Source organism: Siphateles boraxobius, unplaced genomic scaffold (assembly GCF_051911475.1).
Source record: "Siphateles boraxobius isolate OS27281-9 unplaced genomic scaffold, OSU_SipBor_1 41, whole genome shotgun sequence".
NCBI classification, from domain to species: domain Eukaryota; kingdom Metazoa; phylum Chordata; class Actinopteri; order Cypriniformes; family Leuciscidae; genus Siphateles; species Siphateles boraxobius.
Window position 1 is genome coordinate 18,245,028 of NW_027509042.1, and position 26,835 is coordinate 18,271,862.

Here is a 26,835-nt window from a genome sequence, read left to right on the forward strand (position 1 = left end):
TCTCCAAAACACTTTGGCAATAATTATTTGCCCCCTTTTATTAAAGGGATAGTTCACCCAAAAATGAAAATTCTGTCAGTATTTACTCACCCTCATGTTGTTCCAACCCCGTAAGACCTTCGTTCATCTTCGGAACACGAATTAAGATATTTTTGAAGAAATCTGAGAGCTGGATCACTCCTCCATAGTCCATAGGCTTCTTGAGGGATTGAACTTGCCGGCCTCGAAAAGTTATTAAAGACATTGTTAAAATAGTCCAAGTGACTACAGGAGCTTAATCTTAAATTTATCAAACAAAAATAATGGCTTTATTTCAACTATTCATTTCCTTATCTCTGGGCCTCGAGTCAGTTAAACTAGTGTAATAGCGTAGGGCTACGTCACACGTAGGCTCACTGTTGGCCGACGCTGGTCATGTGTGTGATGCGTGTGACGTACAACAACAGATCATATGCTGTTAAACTAGTAACCTGACTCGAGGCCCAGAGAGAAGGAACTGAATAGTTGAAATAAAGTCGTTATTTTTGTTTTTTTTGCGCACAAAAAGTATTCTCGTCGTTTGATAAACTGAAGATTGAGCCACTGTAGTCACTTGGACTATTTTAACGATGTCTTTAATAACTTTTCGAGGCCGGCAAGTTCAATCCCTCAAGAAGCCTATGGACTAGTATGGGTGAGTAATCCAGCTCTCAGATTTCATCAAAAATATCTTAATTCGTTTTCCGAAGATGAACAAAGGTCTTACGGGGTTGGAACAACATGAGGGTGAGTAAATACTGACAGAATTTTCATTTTTGGGTGAACTATCCCTTAAAATACTTTTTGCAACCTCCATTTTCCAAGATAACAGCTCTGAGTCTTCATAATGTGATTTTCCCCCCCACTTTCTTTTACTTCAAAAAAAGGTTAGATTTTTGCTCCTTTTTTAAATAAAATATCAAAAGGATAAACAATGCAGATTTATTTTTTTACAGCCATCTTTGATCATATTTACCAAGGGGGCAAATAATTCTGACCAGCACTGTGTATATGAAAATAAATGTTTGCCTCAGCTGGTATGATCAGCTTTTGCGTCTTAAATCATGTAAACAATGGAGTTGATCAAATGCAATTAAAAAAAATTAGCCTGTTTATCAGGCCCTAATATGGTCTACTTTTTAGGATTTATCAGTAAACTTTAACTAATTGTACCCAACAGTGTCAGGTTTTGGGTAGGTGAACGGAGCGAATACTCAAGTGCAGGACAATGGCTATTTAATGATAATAAAATAAAACAAATCAGACAACAAAAAACTACCCCGAGGGGGAAAACAAGACATACTTGACCACACAGCAGGGAAACACACAGTGTACATACAACAATGAACCAGCACAGGACTGCAAACAAAGGGAGACTAAATAGGGAGATCAAACAAAGCAGATAACGAGGGAGGACAGGTGGGGCAAATGAATCAATAATCAGGTAACAAGATGGGCGGGGTTAGACTAACGAAAGGAGAGCACATGGCACAAGGAAATTTGACAATCCACACCAAATGTGACAAACGCATGAGCACATGGCCAGCCAACACAATCACCAGCCAAGTGCCCCAACAAAACAAGACATGAACACGCAGCTACTGAGAACACTCATAAGCCACGTGTTCACACAAAACATGACAACATGACAGCATGCAGCCAGTAAAAAACACAAGCTGCATGCAACACAGCACAAGACAAAACATTACATGAAAGCACATGAAACAAGGCACACAGACAAGACAAAACAGGAGTGTCAGGGCTCTGTCACAAAATCAAGAACTAGACTAGACAGAAGAGACAGAACCCTGACACAAAAGAGTCTGGCAACGCCTCTGATGCAAACCTATACGGACACAAAAATAACCAAAAAAATATTTACCATGTGCAATATGAATTAAGAAAATAAGGAATATATCCACATTGAGCACACAGATTAAGCATCAGGAACCTCTTTAATGTTGCAAATGCGTGTCTTTTAATGACTAAATATAGATAAGCTGTAGCCATGCATTGCCCACAAAAGTGCCCTCCTCCGATGAGACTGTGGCATGGCTGAATAAACACTATGAGAACAACCAGATGATGATTGATGTGTTTTTTCCATTCTGTTAGACACAAGGCCACCTCTTTGCCAGTCTCTCAAGAGAACGTATACACACATTCTGTCACATAGCACACATAGTACACTGATGGGGGCTTTATAAAGAAAGTCTCACACCTTGCCATAATTACATTCATCCACAATTACTAGGACCTCTAGAAAAACAAGCACGACACGTGTACTATTTGTGATTTCTCTCTGTTTAATTGATAAAGAGAGAGAGAAACATCCACAGGGACGTTTGTCTAAAGGGGGGGGTCATGGCGCAATAGAGACCAGCTGCAACTCAAGCAATAGGAGAACAGAAGGCCAAGTGCATTAATGTAGATCTCATCGCAGTCTTTTGCTTGATTTTTCAGCTGGTGAGCGAGCAACAAGAGAGTCGTCCCTTGCTGAGCCCTTCCATCGATGATTTCCTCTGCGAGACCAAGTGTGATGGAGCTGCCCGCCCAGTAACCTCCAACACAGCAGGTACCAGAGATACTGACCTTCCTGTAGTTCCTCAACAATTCTGCTTCTCCACTCTACTATACTCCACTGCACTATACTATTATGCTAGGCTAATTGTGAAATTTTAAAGGGGTCCTATTATGCCCTTAGTTTTTTGGGTGTACTAAAATATGTTTTCATGCTATATTGTTCAAAAAACGCATTATTTTTCACATATTTTACATTATTTCAGCTCCTCTCTCCCCAGTCTTGCTTGAACACGCCGAAATAATTATTCCGAAATAAGAAATGTGATGTGATTGGTTAGCTGGCCTAGTGTGTTGTGATTGGCACCGTGTAGGGCCTGTTCAGGAATTGTTGGAAAACGAAGGTAATACAAACGGTAATCGGTAACAAAAGCATGGTTAATTTTCCTAAGGAGCGGTGAACCATCTTACAAAAGCGAAAGCTTAAAAGCAACAAAAAAAAAGCTATTCTCCATAAAATGTGCAGCGCTCAGATATACATTGGGGTTATAATGTTCAGGAACAGTGTTTAAAATACATTTTAACCACTCTAAGTTGGTCAGCCTTATATAGGAAGATCAAGCAAATGAGTTTTGGAAACGGGGTGGGGGAAAAGTATCTCTTTGACATAACAGCAACACAGTCTTCTCTAATGCAGATCAGCCAGGCCTTGTCCCCTTTTTTGCGTATTCCGTAGGCAGGGATTATTTAAATGAGTAACATTTTGACTTCATAAGATCCGGAAAAATCATGTTGTAGTCCAAACGAGCCTTTCGATGTAGTTCTTGAAAAGTGGATTCTGTTAAAGCTGCAGTAGGGAGTTTTGAGAAAATGTTGACTTAGCCTGAAAATCTGAAGAAGCACAACTTACAGGTCCAACCCCCTTGCTTTCTGCTGCACTACAGCCCTCCCTCCACAGCGGAGCCTGCCGTGAACGCGCAGGCTAGTAAGCAGGACCACCGATGACGGCGGATTATAAACAGTTATGGAACATTCACTAATAGGGACGAAACATCAACAATATGCTTTACATTGACTATGGCCTGCCCATACTTTGTCTACAAACTTGGTCCTCAAATCCTTATGTATTTTGAAATACATGTAACTTTATAAGGTTGCACTCTTTCTATAGGTTATAAATAGCTACTATACTAGATAACGTTAAAGGATTAGTTCACTTTTAAAAAAAAATTTGGTGATAATTTACTCACCCCCTGCATGTCATCCAAGATGTCCATGTCTTTCTTTCTTCAGTCGAAAAGAAATTAAGGTTTTTGATGAAAACATTCCAGGCTTTTTCTCCATATAATGAACTTCAATAGGACACAAACGTTTCAAGGACCAAATGACAGTTTCAGTGCAGCTTCAAAGGGCTTTAAACGCTACCAGACGATGAATAAGGGTCTTATCTAGCGAAACGATCGGTCATTTCAAAAATAAATAAAAAACTTTAAGTTTTATAAGCACAAATGCTCGCCTTGTTCTGTTCTGTGATGCACGTTCGTGATCCTGTTCGAACTCGTTCATCAAAATGAACGAATCTTTTTTCGAGTCATTTCGTTCGTTGAATGAACGAAATGACTCCGAAAAAGACTCGTTCAAAATTAACAAATCTTTTTTCGAGTAATTTCGTTCGTTGACTGAACGAAATGACTCGAAAAAAGATTTGTTCATTTGGATGAACGAGTTCCAACAGGAGAGTCAGGAACGATGCTACGCGCTCGCGCTGTGCAAGAGAGGGGTGATCAGCGCGTACACGAGCGTGATTGACACTGCTAAGACATTCCTCCTGGGTCTGATTGGTTGTTTCTGACCGGGAGCGGTGTATTTCTGCAAATGGCAATAGGACCACAGGGAGGAGCCAGAGGGGCTTGATTTTTTCACAGATTATCTGTCTCATATTCTACTTTCAGGACATAATGACAGTTTTAACAAATATTTGTTTACAAAAGCTACCTACTGGAGCTTTAAATAAAATATCTCCCTTTTAGTGGACTTTGAGCTTTGTAACCTGCAGACCTTTTTTATGCTCTAACAGCAACATTACATACTAACTAAAGTTGAAAAAGTGGAAAAGCATAATAGGACCCCTTTAACAACATTTACAATATAATCTGATTTTTAAGAACCAAAACCAACAGGCGTAGCATATTAATTAGATTTTTTATATATATATATATAAATTATACTTTTATATATTCAAAAGTTTTGGGTCAGTAAGATTTTGGTTATTTAAATTAATACTTTAATTCAGCAAGGATGCATTAAATTGATCAAAAGCGAGATCAAAGTATTTTATACTATTACAAAATAATTCTATTTAAAATAACTCTTTTGAACTTTCTATTCATCAAAATTTTTAAACATTTTTAAACATGAATAAGAAATGTTACTTTAGCACTAAATAAGCATAGCATCAGGATCACATGACACTGAATACTGGAGAAATTGCTGCTGAAAATTCCGCTTTGCCATCACAAGAATAAATTACGTTTTAAGATATTTTACAATACAAAGCATTAGAGACTCCTTTCAAAAACAAAAAAAATTCTTGCCAACTCCAAACTTTTGATAGTCAAGCAGACAGTGATAAAAAAAAAGATTTTTCAAATTCGTCCCAGCATGCATACTTGTACAAAAATTAATAGGAGAAATTGTAACACTCCATGTTAACTAGAAATGGACCAGCCTAAAAATACTGTTTTTGTGCATGGTTTGAACTAAAAAGGAAGAAAAAGAAAGAAAAAAAGCACAATTTATCATACCAGTGTTATTCCTGATTGAAATTCAGAATGATTCAAAAATTCTAATGTATATGCATGACTGGAAATAGCTGCCTGGTGGAGTTACCAAGATAACTGCAGAGTTAAATGACTTTAAAAGGGACTTTATTAAGCTAAATAGTTAATTTTCAATTCAGTCAAAACATTTACTTAATTTAATTTAATTAATTATAATTAAACAAAAGACATGCATACCATTGCCTTATCAAACCAAACAAACTTAAACTTTTAACTAATGCCACTGTTCAGACAAATGTGTGGTATTTTTGTATCATTATGTGGTATCATTAACATGGCAAACCATAATAGTGGCTGCTAACGAGATGTAACTCATGCTTGTGTTTCTACCTAATTAATTCCTCACAGATTATTATATTACAGATATATATACATAATATACATCTTCACACTGATTAATATTGGCTGACGGACACATTACTAAATGAGGAAGTAAGTGACTTCTTACTGCATGACAACTGTATACGTTAAGTTCACACCGAGAAGTTGAGCAAGTAAAACTGCATTCTGTCTTGCCTACACCACAAAGCAATTAAGACAACCACTACTACTCCCTATAGAGTATCTAGTTTACTTTCTGGTTGTAGAAAACAGCATTTTTTATTTACCAACAGATTGTGTTTGGAGGTTCTTTCGATTTGGTTGCAATGAAGCAGCAGTCGGCTTATTACTGTGCTTCTGAACATAATGCAAATTGAGCTTCAGAAATTACCAGGCAGAACTTTCTGCAATCAAAATGTCACAAGGTACATAGTTCACAGTATGAAAGATTTTCAGTCTGTCAAACATTATGCGTAGTTGTGCCTGACTTTGAATGTGAAGCCAGAGTAAATTGCCAAGTAAACACTGCATTAAAGTCAGTTTTTTGTTGGTACCACTTTAAATATTTTTTTTAGGATTGTATACTTTTTATGCTGAATTAAACTACACTCTTAAACTAAAACGTAAGCTTTTTGAGGAACACCAAATAAAAGCAATACAAAATTATGACTTGCTTTGGTTTAAAAATTGTCAGATGTTTATATTATCAATGCGTCAGGACTCCTATACTTCTTTCTTTGAGACACTTATGAGATTCAAAGCAAGATCAGTGCATTAAACCACACTGAATTTCAGCTCTATATCACTTCTTAAGCATCTACAAACAGAAAACAAAAACTGAAGTCATTGAATTAAATAATAATAATAATAATAATGAACCAACAATGTGTAAGGTCATGTAAACTTTAGATGTACACTGCCATTCAAAAGTTTAATGTTTTTAAAAGAAGTCTCTTATGCTCATCAAGGCTGCATTTATTTGATAAAAATTTTAAATAAAAAAAAACAGTAATATTGTTAAATTATTTTTAGTCTGATACTGAAAATTTTCTATTTGTATATAATTTAAAATATAGTTTATCCCTGTGATGCAAATTTTCAGCATCATTACTCCAGTCTTCAGTGTCACGTTATCCTTCAGAAATCATTCTAATATGCTAATTTGATGCTCAAAAAACATTCACTATTATTATCAATGTTTAAAACATTTTTCAGGATTCTTTGATGAATAGAAAGTTCTATTTTATTTATTTGAAAGAGAATCTTTTAGCATTATACATGTTTTTACTGTAACTTTTGATCAATTTAAAGCATCATTGCTGAATAAAAGTATTGATTTTTTTCTTCCTTTTTTTCAGCTGATCCCAAACTTCTATTTCAGATAAATGCTGAAAATTCAGCTTTGCATCACATGAATACATTACATTTTAAAATATATTAAAATAGAAAACAGTTATTTTAAATTGTAATAATATTTCACAATATTACTGGGGTTTTAACTGGGGTTTTACTGTATTTTAAATCAAATAAATGCAGCCTTGGTGAGCATAAGACTTATTTTAAAAACATTAAAAATCATACAGATACCAAACTTTTGAATGGCAGTGTATGTTCGGTCATTATAACAATTTCAGTACCACATTTATCAGTGGTTTGGTGGCTTATTCAATGTACACATGCTTATCTGCTTGATCATTTTGACATCAAAACCAGAGAAAAATCTGATGATTATACTTATTATATTTTATAATGATGTTTTTTTCAATGCCATGACATTCAGCTTTGTCCTGTCTATTAATTTATTCAAAAGTGAAAAAAATCTTTTCTATATGATGTTTGAAACCTTTCTTGAAAATGCTATAAAGTTTTTCAAAACTATATGAAACCAACAACATGAATGCAAAGAGTATTTTTCTAAGTGTCACAAGTACAGCTGCCAGCTGGAGTACCTATAGCTACCAGAGTGCACTCATACTGTCTTCTTTATCGCATAATAAACTTAATTTTCCATGTCTCAGGGCCTGGACTCATCGTGTGTGGACTGCTTGAGCCCGATCTAATGGCAATTCGTACAAATTTTACGAGGTGGCTAATTCGTACGAATTCATACGACCTCACTCGTACGAATTAGTATGATTTTTGCTAAATCATATTTTACAAATTGCCCAATTCATATGAATTTGTACGAATGACCTAACTCTGACCCAGCCCCTAAACCTACCCATCACATGGGTTTAGGCAAATCATACAAATTCGTACGAGTGAGGTCGTACGAATTCATACGAATTAGCCACTTTTTAATCACTCGTACGAATTGGTCGTGAGATAGCGTTGGACTGCTTCTATTATCATCTCATTTATGTTCTCTAATATGCCCTGTGTGTTCAGTCGTTCTTTGCAAAGTCTTTTTGCATGTTAGTGTTAAACTGCGTTTAAGAAAGATCTCTGATTTCCTTGTTCTTCTGCCGGTCTCCCTGCATTTGCCTTGGACCTTTTACTATTATCTGGATTGATTACCCTGTGGTTTTGACCTTCTGCATGTTGGTTTACACTCAGCTGCTGGATCTGTAAAAAGCGAATTTTCTGTTTTGTGTAGAAGATCCAAACGCAAACTTTGATTGTAATCCATATAACATGCATGAGGTCAAAACCACAGGGTAATCACTCCAGATAATAATAAAAGGTCCCAAGGCACAGGGAAACAGGGTAATCCAGAGAGACAGACAGAATAACAAGACCATGATAAGGAACCCAGAGTTTTAGAAATGCAGTGTAATACTAACATGCAGCAAGACTTTGCAAAGGATGACTGATCACACAGGGCTTATATGGAGAACATAAACGCGATAATAATACACAGGTGGAATCAATCAGCAATTGATGAGTCCAGGCAATGAGTCACGGGAACTGCAGTTCATAATGCAGTTCATAATGCGATAAAGAAGACAGGAGGAGTGCACACTGCTGGCTATCATAGGCACTCTGGCTGGCAGGCGTGACACTAAGAATTTGACGCATGTATTTAAAACAGTTTTTCCTTCCTTTTAAACATGCTTTATGTTCTTTAATGTGGGCACATTATATGTCATTGAACTAGTAATCAACGTTTTATTGTATATGTGAAGCGAATCATTAATTCAATCTTTCAATCAATCTTCTTGCTTATATTGACGGTTACTGCACATGCTGAGGTTCTTGCACTCTGTCTTGACGGGTATTTGGTGTGCAGACTGGTCCTTGTGTGGTCACGGGCGGCAGAAACAATAGCATGTAGTGTTAACCTGGTTTCAGCTCTGATGTTTGTGCCAGATTTCAGAAGTTGTGTTGTCAAGCCCTCAAGGCTTGGATCATGCATCCTCCTTGCTGGCATCTATATGCAGTACTGACCTGCATGGATATTTTGTCTACCTGGTTATGAAGACCTCTGTTCTGCAAGCCTGATGGATAACAGGATGGCAGTAGAAGCTGAAGAATAATATTGAAAAATGAAGAAAAATCAGTCTGTAGAATCTGTTCTTGATGTTCTCGTACTGTATAATGGGGGGTTCAACCATCTAAACGTTTTTAATCTCACCTAATCACAAAAGCTGAAAAAAATATTCCCTCTGAATATTGAATGAACACATTATTCTCAAACCTTCATTCTCTGCTGCGGAACACAGTGTTCTGTAGAGAGTGTTCTTGATAAAGTGTGTGTGTGTGTGTGTGTGTGTGTGTGTCTGTGTGTGTGTGTGTCTGTGTGTGTGTGTGTGTGTGTGTGTGTGTGTGTGTGTGTGTGTGTGTGTGTGTGTGTGTGTGTGTGTGTGTGTGTGTGTGTGTGTGTGTGTGTGTGTGTGTGTGTGTGTGTGTGTGTGTGTGTGTGTGTGTGTATATATATATATACACACACACTATATCAAACGCTCTTTGTTCTCTTGAAGAGGAACGTACATGCAACATCAAAGATTATTTGGCATAGGCCCCTGAACTGTCGGAACTGCCTGGTGTTTTTTATTGCTGTGACCATGCAGGTAGATAAGTGGCGCAATAACTAAGCTACAGTAGATTGTGATATTCAATGTTTTTTCTTTCGTTTAAATTCTGGACTTTTGGTTGGTGTGCCAATTTGACGCTGAGCAAAAACTTGCTGGTTCACAATTTATTTGTAATGCACAAATGAGACTTTGCTCTCAAATGTTAGCGTTTTTTCATTTATTGAACACAAAAGGGGGTGGTTAAAAGGATGGGAGGATGCATGCTTCAACCTCAGTAATGACTCTTAAAAGCGAATATTCCCTACTGCTTTTTGCAGTCTGAGAGCAAACTGCCACTGGTGGTTCCTTTCCAGAACAATCACCCTCTCAGTTCCACTTAAACCTTCATTCAAGTCTCTGAGACCATCAAAACTTTCAAAAAAAGTTCCCTCTTTCTCTTCTTTTTGTGCATTTCACTTTTGCTCTAGCTCAGCGGTTTTCAATAGATGAGGCGCGCCTCCCCTGGGGGGCGCCAAAGAGCCACAGGGGAGGCGAGACACGCGAAGAAAAATAACTCTGTATGCAGCTCTATTAATATCGCAGGGCTTAAAGTATTCCGGCAACGCATGCGATACATGGGTGTATATGATCACGCTCTTATTCACCCAAATGCTTTTACGAAAAGAGAACGCGCTGTCAGTGAATGTCCTCCTGACACTCACACACACAGACACACACACACAGAAAAACGCGCGCCAGTAACGAGTTCTCTTTCGCGCTTGAACGAACAATAATCCACACATTTATGCCAAAATGTCCGTTTTGTCGAGTATCCTCACAAGAACAGTCTTAAATGAGTTAAATAAAATCTTAAATAGAAGTAAAGACTGGTGAGAGAATCAGATGCGGCAGATCTTAAAGTGACAGCGGCACTCATTCTCTCTGTCAGTAAAGTTAACCAAATAAGAAAGGGAACAGAGACAATTACTCACTGCTCTTGACTAAAGAAGGCTTGTAGCTTTAATAAGGATTAATCTATATTTAATTTATAATTTATGCAGTGCAAACTGTTTGATAACTTTATTCAATTTCTGTATATTTCATACCTGTTACTGTTAGACAGGAAAGGTAGCCTACAAGTAAATAGGACATTTATTATGGGTTTAAGTGAGGATTGTTTTAAGTTAACTTAAATTAAAAGTTATTATGTTTTTGAAGCCTAATAAATGTTTACATTTTTGGGGGAAATCATTTTCATGGAGACATCAGAAGCTATTTTAATATCAGTGATACTGGCCTTTATTCATAAAAAGATGCCATAACAAAATTCAGATCCAGGACTTTAGCCCCCGGTATCGGTAATTGTGTGTAAAGCCTGTATTAGCTTTAAAATGCATCGTTTCCTTGTCCCAAGTCAACAAAAGTCAGCATTAAGGGATGAGACAGGACCCATCAAAAAACGTAGGAAATATGATCCTGAGTAGTCGGGGTCCGAGGCTGCACCTCTGCCGCAGTGTGTGATCTGCAAGGAGGTGCTAGCAAATGATAGCATGAGACCATGCAAACTTCAGTGTCACATTGAAACTAAGCACACAAATTTAGTGAAAAAGCCAGTTGAGTTTTTTGAGAGGAAGCGTGATGATTTGCAGTCACAAAAAATAATAATACAGTTGTTTGGCACTATGAACATGAAGGCGACAGAAGCATCTTATCGTGTCACGTATAGCGAATGCAGGCAAACCCCATAACATTGGCGAAACATTGCTACTCGTTTCATTACACATGTTAAGCATGTTTTGTTGACTTGTGTTAGGCTTACTGATGTTCAGTGATTTTAAAAGTAGCCCCAATTAGGCCTGCATAAAGTTGGAAATGATTTGCTGTTGCAAAGAATAGTTTATGAATGCACTTTTAAAAAAGTTGTGGAAATAACATTTCTTCAAATACAATATTAAAAAATATTTACATTTTATCAGTTTTTATTGAAACTCACCATTGCCTGCCTGGAACACACAAAAGATGGCATTCACTGCAGAGGCGTGTGTGGGTTATGGAAGGCGGGCGGGATTTTGGGGAAGGGGGGTATTGGCTGTCCTAAACCACTGTAAGGGGAGGCTCACATTCACCCAATTTGAAAACCCCTGCTTTAGCTTCTGTAGCCTACTACCGTGATCTAGTTTATGCTTGAAACTTGGAATTGGCCATGGGATGCATCCCATATTTTCAAAACCACTGAACTTTCTGGAACTAGAAGACAAATAAAAGTGGATGATATTTATTTTTATTTTTGCTTCCTTTGTCCAGTACTGTCCTCCTCTCTGGACTTGCTGGATCTGAGTGAGCCTGGTGAGAGAAGACACAGCAAAGACAGGAAGAGCCCTCTTTCTTCTAAGGGCACACCGTACAGGAGGAAGCCAGATGAAACAGAGCTGATTCAAGTGGATGTTGAACATAGTTTACCCTGTTCCCGCACACCTGAAAAAATGTCATTGGACTCAGGTACTATGTGCCACACAGCTAAAGCAAAGGGTTGTAATGCCAAGTAGCACTCTTGCAAATCAGTTAAGGTAAATCAGATGGTTACACAAATGAAAATGGGTTTTTCATACGATTAACTGAACAGATTCTGTAACGGATAGTACTTTTTCATTGAGAATAGCATTCTGTGCTTACATATCGTCACCTACTTGCCCTCTTCATTGTGTGCTTGCATGCTGCAAATGCCTCAAACTTTGGTGTTGTTTGTGTTTTACTTAGGTTGCATTATGATAATATATATCTGTCAAATAGCTTGGCCTCATTTTGTTCACAGTAGCAGTTTCATCTTCACTGGACAAATGGGAAGAACTCAACCCACACCCAGAGCGAAATGGTAGCAGAAAGTGGAAACTTGAGAGAAGACGTTCATCCAAACTTTCTGGCGAATTTGTGTGGTGAGTCGCTGCTCTAATAAAAAATGACATATGACAATGCTCAATTTCTTTGTCTAAATGATATGAATTAATAGTTTTCAGTCACACGACTGGCACTGAGACCTGGAGGGTGAAACATCCATAAAACTGTTCCAGTTCTGTCCCAACAATTTTCCATTTGTTTCAAGCCACTCATATTTAGATCACATCTCAAAAGAAGATAAACAAAAATATGTGAACAAAATGCAGGTTTTGGATATTTGTGATCCTTATGCCTGCTGCAGTATTTCAGTCACTAAAAAAGCAGGACATTCTAAAACACTTAACATTGAAAAACACTTAAACCGCCTTAAAGTACTTAAAAAGTGATATTAAAAATCAAATTCAGTACATCTTATTGATGATGCATAATACAAGCAGATGAGCCCAGAATGTAAACTCAGCACTCTAAATGGTAATGAAAAAACGCATTTCGTTTGTATTCTGGGTTTATCGTATTGCCTGTGTATAGTATGCATCATCAATAATGTCTGTGTATATTTAATTTGGTCTTTTAACATCACTGTCTTACTACATTTGTACTAAGTACAAACCTTGGTAAAACATTTTTTTTTAAACTGGACGGCAATGGAGAATAGCCTCGTTTTACACTCCAGTTGGGCATTCCTATTACGGTGTGATGTCACAGGAAAACTATGAATAAGTTAGACCTTTTTTTCTTTTCTTTTTTTTTCTTTTTTTTTTTTACATTCATTTCTTATGACTCAACCTCAGGTCTATGGATTGCAAGACTCAGCTAGACATTGCCCCCAGGAACTCCCTGGAGGTAAATAATAAAGTAGAGGCAGAAGCCGTGCCAGTAACTCAAGTAAGTGCAACACCGAGCAACACTTATGTCATGATCATCTGTACATGTGACTTTCACATGTTATTTCCCATGTGTCCCATTTAGGGTTGCCACCTTTGTCTGATAAAAAACCGGGACATATTGATGAGGTCTCTCGCAAGGTCTCTCGCTCTCTACCTCTCTGTTGTGCGCGTGCTTGAACAAACATATTCACGTAGACTTGCGAAAACCGGGACATATTAATTGTAGCCTTTAGAAAACTGGGACATATTCACATAGCCATTTGAAAACCGGGACATTCAGTGTTCCGGGAGAGTGTATAAATTTCCCGGGACAGGTTGTTAAAAAAAGGGACAATCCCGGGAAAAACCGGGACGGGTGGCAACCCTAGTCGAATTCTTTTGTAGTGTTGTAAAATATTACTACAAGTCCATCCACTTGAACTGTGAATGGTTTGTTTTTTTAGCCATTCAATGCACTGTGTAACATTCTGTGCTAATGTCTAGAATTCTTTATTTTCAGCTTAACAGGCAATATGTTAGTGGAAGACACGTAAGCCTCTCTGTGCACTCTTTGAATGAATCGCTGAATGATCTATACATTTGTACCATGGCAACAGCATCACCACCAAATTCAATACAAAAAAGTCCAAACATTCATGGCAAATAATGAACTGAAGCGGTGTCCATGTGGTGGGTCACAGTTTGCATGGACTTTCAAATTTGTTGCTACAGGGTACAAATGTTACACGCTTTTACCCTTAGTGAAGCATGCAGGTCCGTTGTATTGCTATCTATCATGATTAGATTATTAGCAAATTAATTATTGGCCAGCCACTGGTCTATATCAACATCGGAGGTTGTATAATATTGCCCCAGGGTGCTATGGGAAAAGGTATAAAAAATGAAATGACACCAAAATGGATAGTGTCCAGTGGGCTCCTCCTCCATACCTTTGATTTGTTCCTCTGGTTTGTAGTCAGGTTAAAATGTCATGTGGTGCAAAAAACTTCTATACACTACCTTTCTAAAGTTTGGGGTCTATAACATTTTTTTTATGTTTTTGTCTCTCACCCAGGCTGCATTTATTATTTAAATAAATTGTGAAATTTTATTACATTTAAAATAACTGTTTTCTATTTTGATATGTTTTAAAAGTAATTTATTCCTGTGATATTCCTCGTTTTCGAGTTTCATCTCAAGGGGTTATCCTCTAATAAAATAAATGAAATGAATATCAAAGCTGAATTTTTCAGCATCTATTACTTCAGTCTTTAGTGTCACATGATCCTTCAGAAATATAATATCTGTTACCAGATGAATTAAAAAGGGTTCTTTAATGAAAACGAACTCTAATCCACTACGACAAAGTAACAGCTTGTCTACACACACACACTTGAACAACACAGAGTGAAGGTGAGGAACTTAAATACACCGTGGTAATGAGGAGATGACAAACAGGTGTGATGATCCGATGAGTGTCCATGACACCTGATGACTGGCGGGAAACTAAGACAAAGAAACACACTTGACTAATGAAAACAAAACTAAGGCCCCATCCACACTACTGCGTTTTAGTTTAGAAACGGAGAATTAAAACGAATACGATCTCCGTTCACACCAGCGTTTTAGCTGCGTATTAGAACTGATCTCCGTTCACATTAAACCGACTGAAAACGCGGATCACGTCACCATTCACCTACACTGGGCATGCGCGTGCCGGTGTAAACAGGAAACGGATTGACTATTCCTCAGATTTCGCTGAGGTTGATAAGTGCCGATCTGGACATTCAAAAGTTTTCGCATCATTCTTCAGGAACTACAACTTCATTGATAAAATGATTCGACCATGCGCTGGTTCTTCCCGGCTTAACTCAAAACCGACGCTCCATGTACGGTCGATACCGCCGCTGCACACGGGAACTGTCACAGATCGTTGGAATAATTGCTTGCCTCTGGCGCATGTAGGCAGTTATAGAATTGTGAAATGCAGAATTTACTTGCACTAACGTAACTGGTAGTCCAGGCTGTTGTTGTGCGTTTTCTTCCATTGTATGACATCCAATCAGAGAGCCGAGCGTGAGCCTCTGCGTATGTTTCTAAAGTCCTCCGTTTTGACCCGTCTACACTAAAACGCCCTCCGGAGATTCAAAACGCAAAACGGGGTCGGCAGCGTTTCTAAACTTCTCCGTTTTAGATCTTCGTAAACTGTCTTGTTTTAGTATGGACGGGAGGTGCAAACGTAGCAAAAGGTCTGCGTTTCTAAACTAAAACGTAGAAGTGTGGATGGGGCCTAAAAGTCCATGAAAACAGAGACGAGTGTGTGACAATATGCTAATTTGGAGCTCAAGCAACATTTCTTATTATTATCAATTTTGAAAACAGTTGTACAGCTTAATATTTTTGTGGAAACCGTGTTAGATTTTTTTTTCCGTATTCTTTTGTGAATAGAAAGTTCAAAATAACAGTATCAAATTATTCATTTCTTTCTTTTAAAAAAAATACTGACCCCAAACTTTTGAACATTAGAGTATTTATTATTTACTAATTGAAAAAAAAAATTAAAAAAACAAACGTGAAAAACAGTTTGACAGAAAAACAAACAAAAAAATTATTATGATTAATGTTTCTTTATCATGGACACTCTTATATGTCACGGACCCTTATATACTTAAACCTTGCATTAGGAGTACAGATACATTTCTAACATTTCTTAAAACTAGTCATGATGAAGCAATCATTACAGTTGTGAGCTGCATGGTTCTAAAAACATCGAGCTCGAATTGTCTTTTGACTATGGGGTGCACTGAAAATGGAATGTGTAATGCTAAAGGTAATTGTTGCACTGACACAGGGTCTGACATGGGCACATTAAATTATAATTATACAGAGCTGCACCAACACAATGAAGCAAGACCAATTGTCCTTTTTGAGGCCTCCATTATAGCCTCCTGTATGAAATCTGTTTAACTTAGTAACCTTGACAATTGATTAATATCCAATGAGGCAGGTGGCAAATACTTCATCCTATTCCTTTGATTCAGTCTGCCTGGAAGGCTTTGTTATGCCGAGAATTGGATTGGGGGAATGGAGGTTTGCCTTTGATAGCTCAGCACTTGACATTTAGAGTGACCTAGGAGCAAGGTACAATTGTAAAGGGTATAACTTTATGATTACATTATTCATTAAAGGACAAGCAACTTTAAGGAGCACCAAAATGTATTTATATGGAATATCCTGTTATTAGTTTGATTAACAATTGAATCAATTGACAGCCCTAGTTAGCAAACCTAGTTAGCAAAATATAGTATAGTACTATTTTATAGTGTTTGTTTTAAAATATTGAGCCATCAGCAAATGTAAACAGACTATTGTTTATTATGCCAGTATGTCACCCTCTAAATTTGAAACCTCTAATGACTCTGAGAAAATAAAACTTAAGTTAAACAAGTAAGCTTTATTTCCATTGCTGTGTGATATGCACACACACACACACACACACACACACACACACACACACACACACACACACACACACACACACACACACACACACACACACACACACAGCAGTGTAGTCAAAATGAATGGCATTGTCGCATGTGAAGCATGTCTTCAGGTGTACAGTGCTGAAAATGGTGTGCATTTGACAATACATGCTGAGCAAAGGTCTCCTGCCATGCTATTTTCAGATTTGTATACTAAGTTAAATGTGCAGGGCAACGCGCTATGCATGACAAGCCAGTCTAGAGCCATTATGAGGGTAAGAACATTAGGTGTGGAAAGCAGGACCTCAAAGAGAGAGAGAGAGAGAGAGAGAGAGAGAGAGAGAGAGAGAGAGAGAGAGAGAGAGAGAGAGAGAGAGAGAGAGAGAGAGAGAGAGAGAGAGAGAGAGAGAGAGAGAGAGAGAGAGAGAGAGAGAGAGAGAGAGAGAGAGAAAGAAAGAAGACCCTGTGCTGCTAATGCTGGCATTTCTCCTTGCCTCTGGCATCGGGGGTTTGGCAAGTGCAGGGTCTTTTCTCCTGTCAGAATGACTGAGAGATGACTGACCACGTTCTCTCTGACTCCTGTCTTTGACAGGGCCGTTTGAGCAAAGACCAAAGGTGGGGTAGCACACTGCTGTCCAGAAACCAGTCTCTGGAGGAAGAGTTTGAGAGAGCTAAGGCAGCAGTGGAGGTAAGCCAAAAGCGTCTGTTAAAAATGTCTGTGAGCATCACAATCATTGTCTCATGGGTCAGGGGCATTACAGTTTTCGCTATGACAATTTTTTCAATACTTTTAACAAATTTCCTAAACTCTTAACGTACCAACACACCTACAACACACAATTGGCAAAACAGTTAATTTCATGCTCAAAATCTCACATTGTAAACTAAACTCCAACACTAATTTTCTAAATACAATAATACACTATAAACAATACACTATGACTACCAAAACACTGCAAACGTGTCTCAAAATCAAATAATTTTTCAAAACACTAACATATGTTCTCGTCCAACAGGAAGATTTAGTCAATCATAGCACAATGTCATAAAAACACTAACATCAGATGGAATTACAGAAACTGCATTATTATATGTATCAGGTATGCATTTATACAACATACAGTATATTGTATTGATCATAGATTGTGTTTTGCACTGCAGTTTCTTTTGAAGCCTCTCTAAATTTTTGTTTTGTTGGGTTTAGGTCTTTTGCTGCAGAAATTCAATAAAAAAGACCCATCTCAGAGTGCTTTATAGAATGTACAGTTACTGAAAAAACGAAGACAGAGACAGAATTGCTGCTATAAATAAAATAAATAAAAATAAATGTATATATTTGCATAATTTAATCAGCTGTTTCTCAGTAACATAAGAATAAAATACAGGGGATATTTGTGTTTCAATTCACAATATAAACAGCTGTTTACCTTGACTTTAGCCTGTAAGGTTAGGTTTAGAACATGGTGTTATCTGTTCTGACATACAGTGTTAAAGCATTGGTAAATTTGCCAGAAAAAATCCATTGTTTTGGTCTTGTTTGAGCTTGTGTGTAAAAGAAGTTCAAGCATTTTAAATTTGTGTTAATTGTATGCATTTTGTGTTAAAGCAACAAGAAATGTGTTAATAGTATAGCTTACACAGACCAATGTCGTGCTAACTGTGTTAGCACAGGATTTTAGGTGTTGCGTGATATGACTGTGCCCAAGTAGCAGTGCTTCGCCTGTGATTCACCCTAATATAGTCCCAAGTCAATATCTGCCTAGGAAATCACATAGTCTTAATCTGAATTGCTATTTGTACTCATTGTGAATACGCAGGCCACAAGAAGTAATTAGGTGGGGTTTTTTTTTTTTTTTATCACTTTTACTCATGACATGCTACCTGACAACATAGGATTCCATTCATTATGCTAAGCTAAGCTAGCGTCGGCGTTGCCAAACTAAGTCAATGCCCGCACTGAGACAAAAATGCTTTTTCCCACCTATCTTAATGTAGGGGAGACAGTGACTAAGCCCTATTTCAAAAAACGGTGTTTACAGTGTTACTTTGACTTAATTTTTTACCATTTGTAATAGCAAATAAATTACTTTAATTTGCACATTTTGTGGATAGCATATGTCACTATTTGCTCTATTTGTTGCTATAATACTAGGTGCAAATAGTATCTACCAAAATTTACATTCGGTGTAAATCTGCTTTTTTTACACTTTTAATCCCGGTTTCACAGACAAGGCTTAAACTAGTCCCAGACTAAAATGCATGTTTGATCTGTTTTAACTGAAAGCAATTTGCACTGATATATCTTAAAAAATATCAGTGCCATTGTTTTGCCTCAAAATGCACAAAAGTAATGTTTTTAAGGCACGCTTATAAAATGTACATACATGTCCTAATTAGACTAAGGACTAATCCTGGTTTAATCTAAGCCCTGTCTGTGAAACTGGGCCTTATAAGGTACTATAGTGTGTTGACAGTATCTACTATGGTGTATTTGCTTATGGCTCGTTTCCACTGAGCAGTACGGTACGGTACAGTACGGTTCGGGTCGGGTCGGGTCAGTAAACCATGATCCGGCTAGCGTTTCCACCGCCAACAGTACCCTACTTGATAGGCGTGGTGTTTGCAGGAAAGAAGCGATCAACGTCATTTTCGCGCGAAGAAGAAAGCGACAAAGTAAACACTATGGATGGCATACAGCAGATCTTGTCCTTGCTTCTCGGCATGTTTGTCACAAGAAGACAAGCGCCGACATTAGGCATTTCTCAATAACAAGTACGCAAAGTTCTCAGCAGAATGACTCCCGAGGACGCGAGTCCGGTAATTCTCCAAATGGAACAGCGCGTTCTTGAAAGCGTCACTCAGCTCGCTCTGCATGTACATTTTAGGCAACAATAAAACGAAATATATTATAAAACACCACTCTGTCCCTTTTCGTTTTCATTTAAATACATTTTAAACATTATAGGCACACAAATGTGGTTCAGGCAATGTATAGACCTGATTATATTATTTACTGCATGTTTAACGTTAGCCTATTTATAACAAAACGAAATATAAAACACAACCCTGCATCTTTTCGTTTAAATTGTAAAAATATTAAACATATTCCTGGCAATATTTGCATTTGTACAAATGTTGCAATAAACAACATTACAGTGATAATCTTGTAATAAAAAAAAAAAAGGACAAAACTCAACCCAGTTAAATTTCAGTTTTAGCAATAATAGCCATTATAAAAGTATAAGTAAAAGGTAACGTTACAAGAAGCTATACAATAAGAGATAAAGCAAAAAATTCAGTCAAATATACAAATTCAGCGCTGGTCTAACATTAACGTTACAACGGAAAAGTTAAATAGCCTAAATATATGAAACTTCACTTAACCCTCAGCCAAAACGATTGGCCAGGGAACGAATTATCGATTCACGAGACCAAAGATCACCCGTTAAATTTACACAAGACGAATTACCACTACAGAGTCAGCGGCAAACGTCAGAACGACTAGCCGAGGAAAGGCTGTTCCAGGCGGGGAACATGAGCGCCGAGCGCCCGGTGATCGCCTGGAATGGATCAAATTATCATAAAACATTATAAATAAACCACAGATTTGAGCTTTAAACAACTACATTCTCGTCTGAAAAACTCTTAAAACTACATTTCGTGAAAGAATAACCATACTATTATATTCCAAATGTATATTAAAAAAATGGCGCTGCTTTTGTTGTCATTCCCCTTGTAGCTCGCGCAAGTGACGATACTCTGTCAACCAATCAGCGTTCTGCAGTGAGTCTAGCTCCTCCCTTTAGTACCGTTCCACTGTGCTAGGTACCCCAACGGAAGGGTACCCAAAAAGTGGTACGGTACGGTTCGGCTTTTTGGTACCATTCACAACTTTTGACAGTGGAAACGCAAATAATTGCGTACCGTACCGAACTGTACCGTACCGTACCGCTCAGTGGAAACGAGCCATTATAGTGTATTTACAGCCAATTCTGCATTACTGTAAATTGTTCCAAAGTCTGTTTATTAACTTCTCAACAGAAAAAGATGAAATCTACTGTAAAGACATTTTCCACTTTTTCTATTCCGGTTTTGGGGAGAAATCTACAGAATTCTGCACATTGGATTTAAATACTGTATACTGAAAGCACTGAACTGGAGCTGAGAATACTACACTAATATTATCCAGCACTATTCAGTATATAAATTTATAATATAAATGTTTAATAAATGAGTTTTCCAAGGGCCAACACTTTTGTACACTCTTTGGGAAGGTAATTATTTATTCACCCTGATGTCATTCCAAACCAGTATGACTTTCTTCTGTGGAACATAAAAGAAGATATTTTGAGAGTTTTTTTTAGTTTTTTGGTCCGTATAAAGTCTACAGCCACCACAACTGTTTGGTACCAATTATCTTCAAAATATCTTCTATGTTCCACAGAAGAAAGAAAGTCATACAGTTTTCAAATGACTAGAGGGTGTGTAAATGATTTGGGAATTTTCATTTTTGGGTGATATTTCACTTTAAACTGGAATAGAAGAAAACATTTTAACATTGAAAAAATCAACATGAAGTAATTTGAAGGTGTGCCCTCTACTGCTAAAATAAAAATTTTAATTAGGCCTCACCTTTGTGGCTTTGGACGAGTTAAAACCCGTCTGCTGTCTGTCATGAGTACAATGTGATGCTAATTAGCCTCACTCAATAATTGATTGATTATAATGTCATCACTGTTGCTCATGGAATAAGTTGAACCATGTAACAACTTTCCATTACTCATTGAGATGAGAAAATAGGCCAGTCATGCAGCATCAGGTGGCAGAGGAGAAGGTATTGTGCTTTCAGAAACTAGATATGGACTAATTCAGCTGGAGACCCTGCTATCAAACATCAGTTCCTCTGCTTCAGTGATCACAACCGCTGATGCATTGCAAGAAATTACTCTAAGTCCTATCACTCAGGGAAAAAATACATCTAGGCACGATATCTCTTATTCAACCAGAAAGCAATTTTTTGATATAACAGCTAAATTTATATCTGTATTGTCAGCAGTTGTGCTTGGTTAAGAGAGTCTTTAAAATTTGTATCTTATTTTATTCATTTAAATTTTAAATTATTGATTTTCAGTGTTGATTACACAAAATAGTTACCAAAACTTGCAAATAAAAATCATGTGATATGTCATCACAATCTGATGTCTACTTCATACTGTGTTAAGAGTTCTCACTGCTTAAAAGTTTATGTTGTTCTGATGAGTGTCTGCTGTTGCACTTGCCAGAATAGCACTTGCTATTGTTTTACATGTGTTGGAGAGGTAGAGTGCTAAGGGCAAAAACATGGGGGATCTGTAAGAACAGATGAATAATGGAAGAGGAAGTGCACATCTAAAAGTGAGAGCAGTACTTACAGTATGAAGATCTACTCAATGCAGAATTATACTGTGCACAGAGTCACTGGTTATGGTGCCTATTCGTAGCCCTCAAGACAGCGGCTATTACAGCTATAGGACTGAGATGATGTTCGGTTTGGAATTGAGTTTGAGGGGTCGGGACTTATTGTACAGTAAGTAGTGATTCTAAGGCTGCGATCGGAACAAATGGAGGGTTGATCGATACCGCCATGCTTGAGTTTCGATCATTACGGGAACTCTGGCCTGCACACTGAGAGCTGCCCTTATGCCTCCAGCCCCTCTAACTGCATATATTTAATATGATTATTAGATGAATGGAGACCTGAATTATCCAGAAAGCTACTTTCTGGGACAGTGAGGCCAGTTTCCAATCATTTTCATTTGTTGATGTCCTGAATGAAGAAATAGCTTGGAGCCAAAATGAATTAAAATGGATAAACGCAGGGCTGGGCTGCTTACTGAGCATTGAATAAAGATACAAGATAGATGGAAAATACATTTCTACGCCCCGCAGTCTTAGGGGAGGATGTTGGGTTGCAGGAAACAGAATACAACTGAAATTATGCTGCTCTTTTTAGAAACATGCAGGCAGCAGGGGAGGTTAATGCAGGATGTTGGCTGACTCTGTTCTGGTCAGGGCCAAATATAACACAAAGGTGTGTTAAATGTACGGATTTATGCAGTGAATAACATCTTAAATTGTGAATATAATTATGTATAAATACCATGTGCTGGCAAGGAACCTTTTGGGTCATTACTTGTCACTTAAAAACAGTAATAGCATTTATTTCACAAAGAAAGAATAGTATGATTGAGCACACAGTATAGGATTTAGATTTACAATAGCACACATCCAGTAACTCAAAATCAATCTTCTAACATGTAGGACGTTTCAAATGATGCAAAATGACAGGGATTGGTTTTAACAGCACGACTTGACAGGTTGTCAATTCTATTTTTATATGCTCAACAAACCAAACTCTCAGACAGAAAGTTCCTGCTTTTTGGGGGGAAATACAGTGCAATATGGATTACTTAAATTTTTGCCCTGATGGTTTTGTTGACTCATATGTTCAAAATTGTCAGAAGTTATTGTTCAAAGGTTTAGTAGACACCTCATTTGAATTTGTATGACTTCTATGTATGAGTGTCACACTCAAGCTTTTTAATTGTTTGTCACGTCTGCCTTAGGGGGGTTTATCATTCCAATCATGAACTAACCCTTGGTCTCTTTTAGTTTGTAATTATGAGATGAATATATTCATTTGCTCCTATTAAAGAGTTAGTCTTTGAGAGTTCAAATAATTCTTTGCATCCACCACTTCAACTTTCTCCTATTCTGTACAGCAAGTCAAACCTGTCCACACCCCTCTTATATACTATTTGTAAGGTTATTATTTTATAAACAATTGTATTTGATGAGCATTCACTCTTTACAAGCTAGTTTTATCCTTAACCCTTAAATGCATGAATGTTTCGCCAATCATTATTACATATTCGGGTCTTTAGCGACCCAAATCCATAATGTCGCAAAAATATAAAACTCTCCTGATAATAAAATAACAGTTACAGAAGAATAAAATAAAGCATATTTTGTAACCTTTTGGAGCTTGGAAGGGTTTTGGTTTGAGCAGATGTTTTATACCATCATCACTGTCCTTGCCAGAGCTCATTTCCCAGTTACAGTATCAGCATCTGACTCATATTTATGTAAGTAAAATAATGCCAAATGTTTTTGAAAAAAAAAAAGCCTGTTGAATTGTACTAAAATATGCATTGCATTAACCCAACTTGTATTTTAATGCATTGTATTTTTAGGGCTTTCATTTTTATGGGCTGACATTTAGCATGGTTGAATATTTAATCTGTGAATATTTAAATTCAAAACATTTCAAACACATTTTCATTAGTAAAATTTCAATAATCCATATTCACCTTTCATATTTCACTTCCAAAATATTCAAACTGATTAAAAATACAACCTATAATATTCAAAAGGCGGTTTTCGGTCCATTTTATTTCGCTGTGCAAATTTGCTTCCACAAATTCAGTGGTTCAAATTCGACAGTAAATTCAACGTTGACATCCAGGAACTGCAGGAAAAGCAGTAGATTACCGAGCATAATCTCCATCTGCTGTTAGTTGATCTCACCAGCAGGGGGTGCAAGCGCGTGTTTATGACGAAGACCAGAGCCATAGACATCATAATATTTGTGGTTAGAGCAAGCCGTTCATTCATAAACTCATTTACAATAATGTAAGTGTATCTGTGATTATTATGATTTATGTGAAATTCAGTGTCTTCACGATTACTTTTCCTGTGTAGCCTACATGCACCTCTACCGTGAACAAGATTATAACGTTATTCCCCCAATGCGGATGTACTGTATACAGATCCAATGTTACATTTGAGTTTGACATATCTATTGGTTGCTTAGTTGCCTCGATCAACCTTATATTGCGGCGATTGTGCTGCATGCAGTAGGCTAGGGTCTCCCTCAACACGTCAGGATTCCCCTGCTGGACATATAAAACGCTTAACGTCGCTTAATGGACTAATACAGTGATATAAAAGTCCAAACTCGCAGGCAAGCAGAATGACTCAGAATATGAACTTAACACAAAAAAAGTTTAAAGCTCAGAGTTTCTCAGTGATACTGGCATAAATTGACATTGGACATTCGCACATTTAGGGACCATCTCTAAAGTTACATACGACATTAGTATACACGTTTCTAACTTCAATAGGATTTGAAGAGAACGACTTGCAGTCATAAAACCAACTCTAATGGCTCGTTTCCACTGAGCAGTACGGTACGGTACAGTACGGTTCGGGTCGGGTCGGGTCAGTAAACCATGATCCGGCTAGCGTTTCCACCGCCAACAGTACCCTACTTGATAGGCGTGGTGTTTGCAGGAAAGAAGCGATCAACGTCATTTTCGCGCGAAGAAGAAAGCGACAAAGTAAACACTAATGGATGGCATACAGCAGATCTTGTCCTTGCTTCTCGGCATGTTTGTCACAAGAAGACAAGCGCCGACATTAGGCATTTCTCAATAACAAGTACGCAAAGTTCTCAGCAGAATGACTCCCGAGGACGCGAGTCCGGTAATTCTCCAAATGGAACAGCGCGTTCTTGAAAGCGTCACTCAGCTCGCTCTGCATGTACATTTTAGGCAACAATAAAACGAAATATATTATAAAACACCACTCTGTCCCTTTTCGTTTTCATTTAAATACATTTTAAACATTATAGGCACACAAATGTGGTTCAGGCAATGTATAGACCTGATTATATTATTTACTGCATGTTTAACGTTAGCCTATTTATAACAAAACGAAATATAAAACACAACCCTGCATCTTTTCGTTTAAATTTTAAAAATATTAAACATATTCCTGGCAATATTTGCATTTGTACAAATGTTGCAATAAACAACATTACAGTGATAATCTTGTAATAAAATAAAAAATGACAAAACTCAACCCAGTTAAATTTCAGTTTTAGCAATAATAGCCATTATAAAAGTATAAGTAAAAGGTAACGTTACAAGAAGCTATACAATAAGAGATAAAGCAAAAAATTCAGTCAAATATACAAATTCAGCGCTGGTCTAACATTAACGTTACAACGGAAAAGTTAAATAGCCTAAATATATGAAACTTCACTTAACCCTCAGCAAAACGATTGGCCAGGGAACGAATTATCGATTCACGAGACCAAAGATCACCCGTTAAATTTACACAAGACGAATTACCACTACAGAGTCAGCGGCAAACGTCAGAACGACTAGCCGAGGAAAGGCTGTTCCAGGCGGGGAACATGAGCGCCGAGCGCCCGGTGATCGCCTGGAATGGATCAAATTATCAGAAAACATTATAAATAAACCACAGATTTGAGCTTTAAACAACTACATTCTCGTCTGAAAAACTCTTAAAACTACATTTCGTGAAGAATAACCATACTATTATATTCCAACTGTATATTAAAAAAATGGCGCTGCTTTTGTTGTCATTCCCCTTGTAGCTCGCGCAAGTGACGATACTCTGTCAACCAATCAGCGTTCTGCAGTGAGTCTAGCTCCACCCTTTAGTACCGTTCCACTGTGCTAGGTACCCCAACGGAAGGGTACCCAAAAAGTGGTACGGTACGGTTCGGCTTTTTGGTACCATTCACAACTTTTGACAGTGGAAACGCAAATAATTGCGTACCGTACCGAACTGTACCGTACCGTACCGCTCAGTGGAAACGAGCCATAAGGTGTCCATGTAGGTGTCAGGCATAATGCGCAATTTATTCAAATAAATTGAAGTTTCCTATTGAAGTTAGAAACGTTTAGGCCTATAGGACTACCAGTGTTACTTTAGAGACGGTCCCAAAATGTGCGAATGTCAAGCCTATTTTACATTTAATTATTCAGCAGACGCTTTTATCCAAAGCGACTTAAGTTACAGTTAAACTAACAATATAGGACAACAATATGAAAATGCTGTGACCCTTCCCAGATTAATCATGTATGTA

General features: G+C 37.5%; 1 protein-coding gene across 2 annotated transcripts in view; it reads left to right on the forward strand.

The window, feature by feature from the left end:
• Positions 1 to 26,835, forward strand: part of pex5la (peroxisomal biogenesis factor 5-like a) — a 114,980-nt gene that overhangs the window by 71,895 nt on the left and 16,250 nt on the right. Inside the window, exons 3-7 of one of the 2 annotated variants that reach the window (XM_077198777.1) lie at positions 2,482 to 2,593; positions 11,957 to 12,151; positions 12,465 to 12,585; positions 13,339 to 13,432; positions 17,491 to 17,586. In XM_077198777.1, the coding sequence (XP_077054892.1) occupies positions 2,482 to 2,593; positions 11,957 to 12,151; positions 12,465 to 12,585; positions 13,339 to 13,432; positions 17,491 to 17,586 (618 nt within the window). The remainder of the gene's footprint in view (positions 1 to 2,481; positions 2,594 to 11,956; positions 12,152 to 12,464; positions 12,586 to 13,338; positions 13,433 to 17,490; positions 17,587 to 26,835) is intronic. The other variant, XM_077198778.1, reaches the window with a different exon arrangement.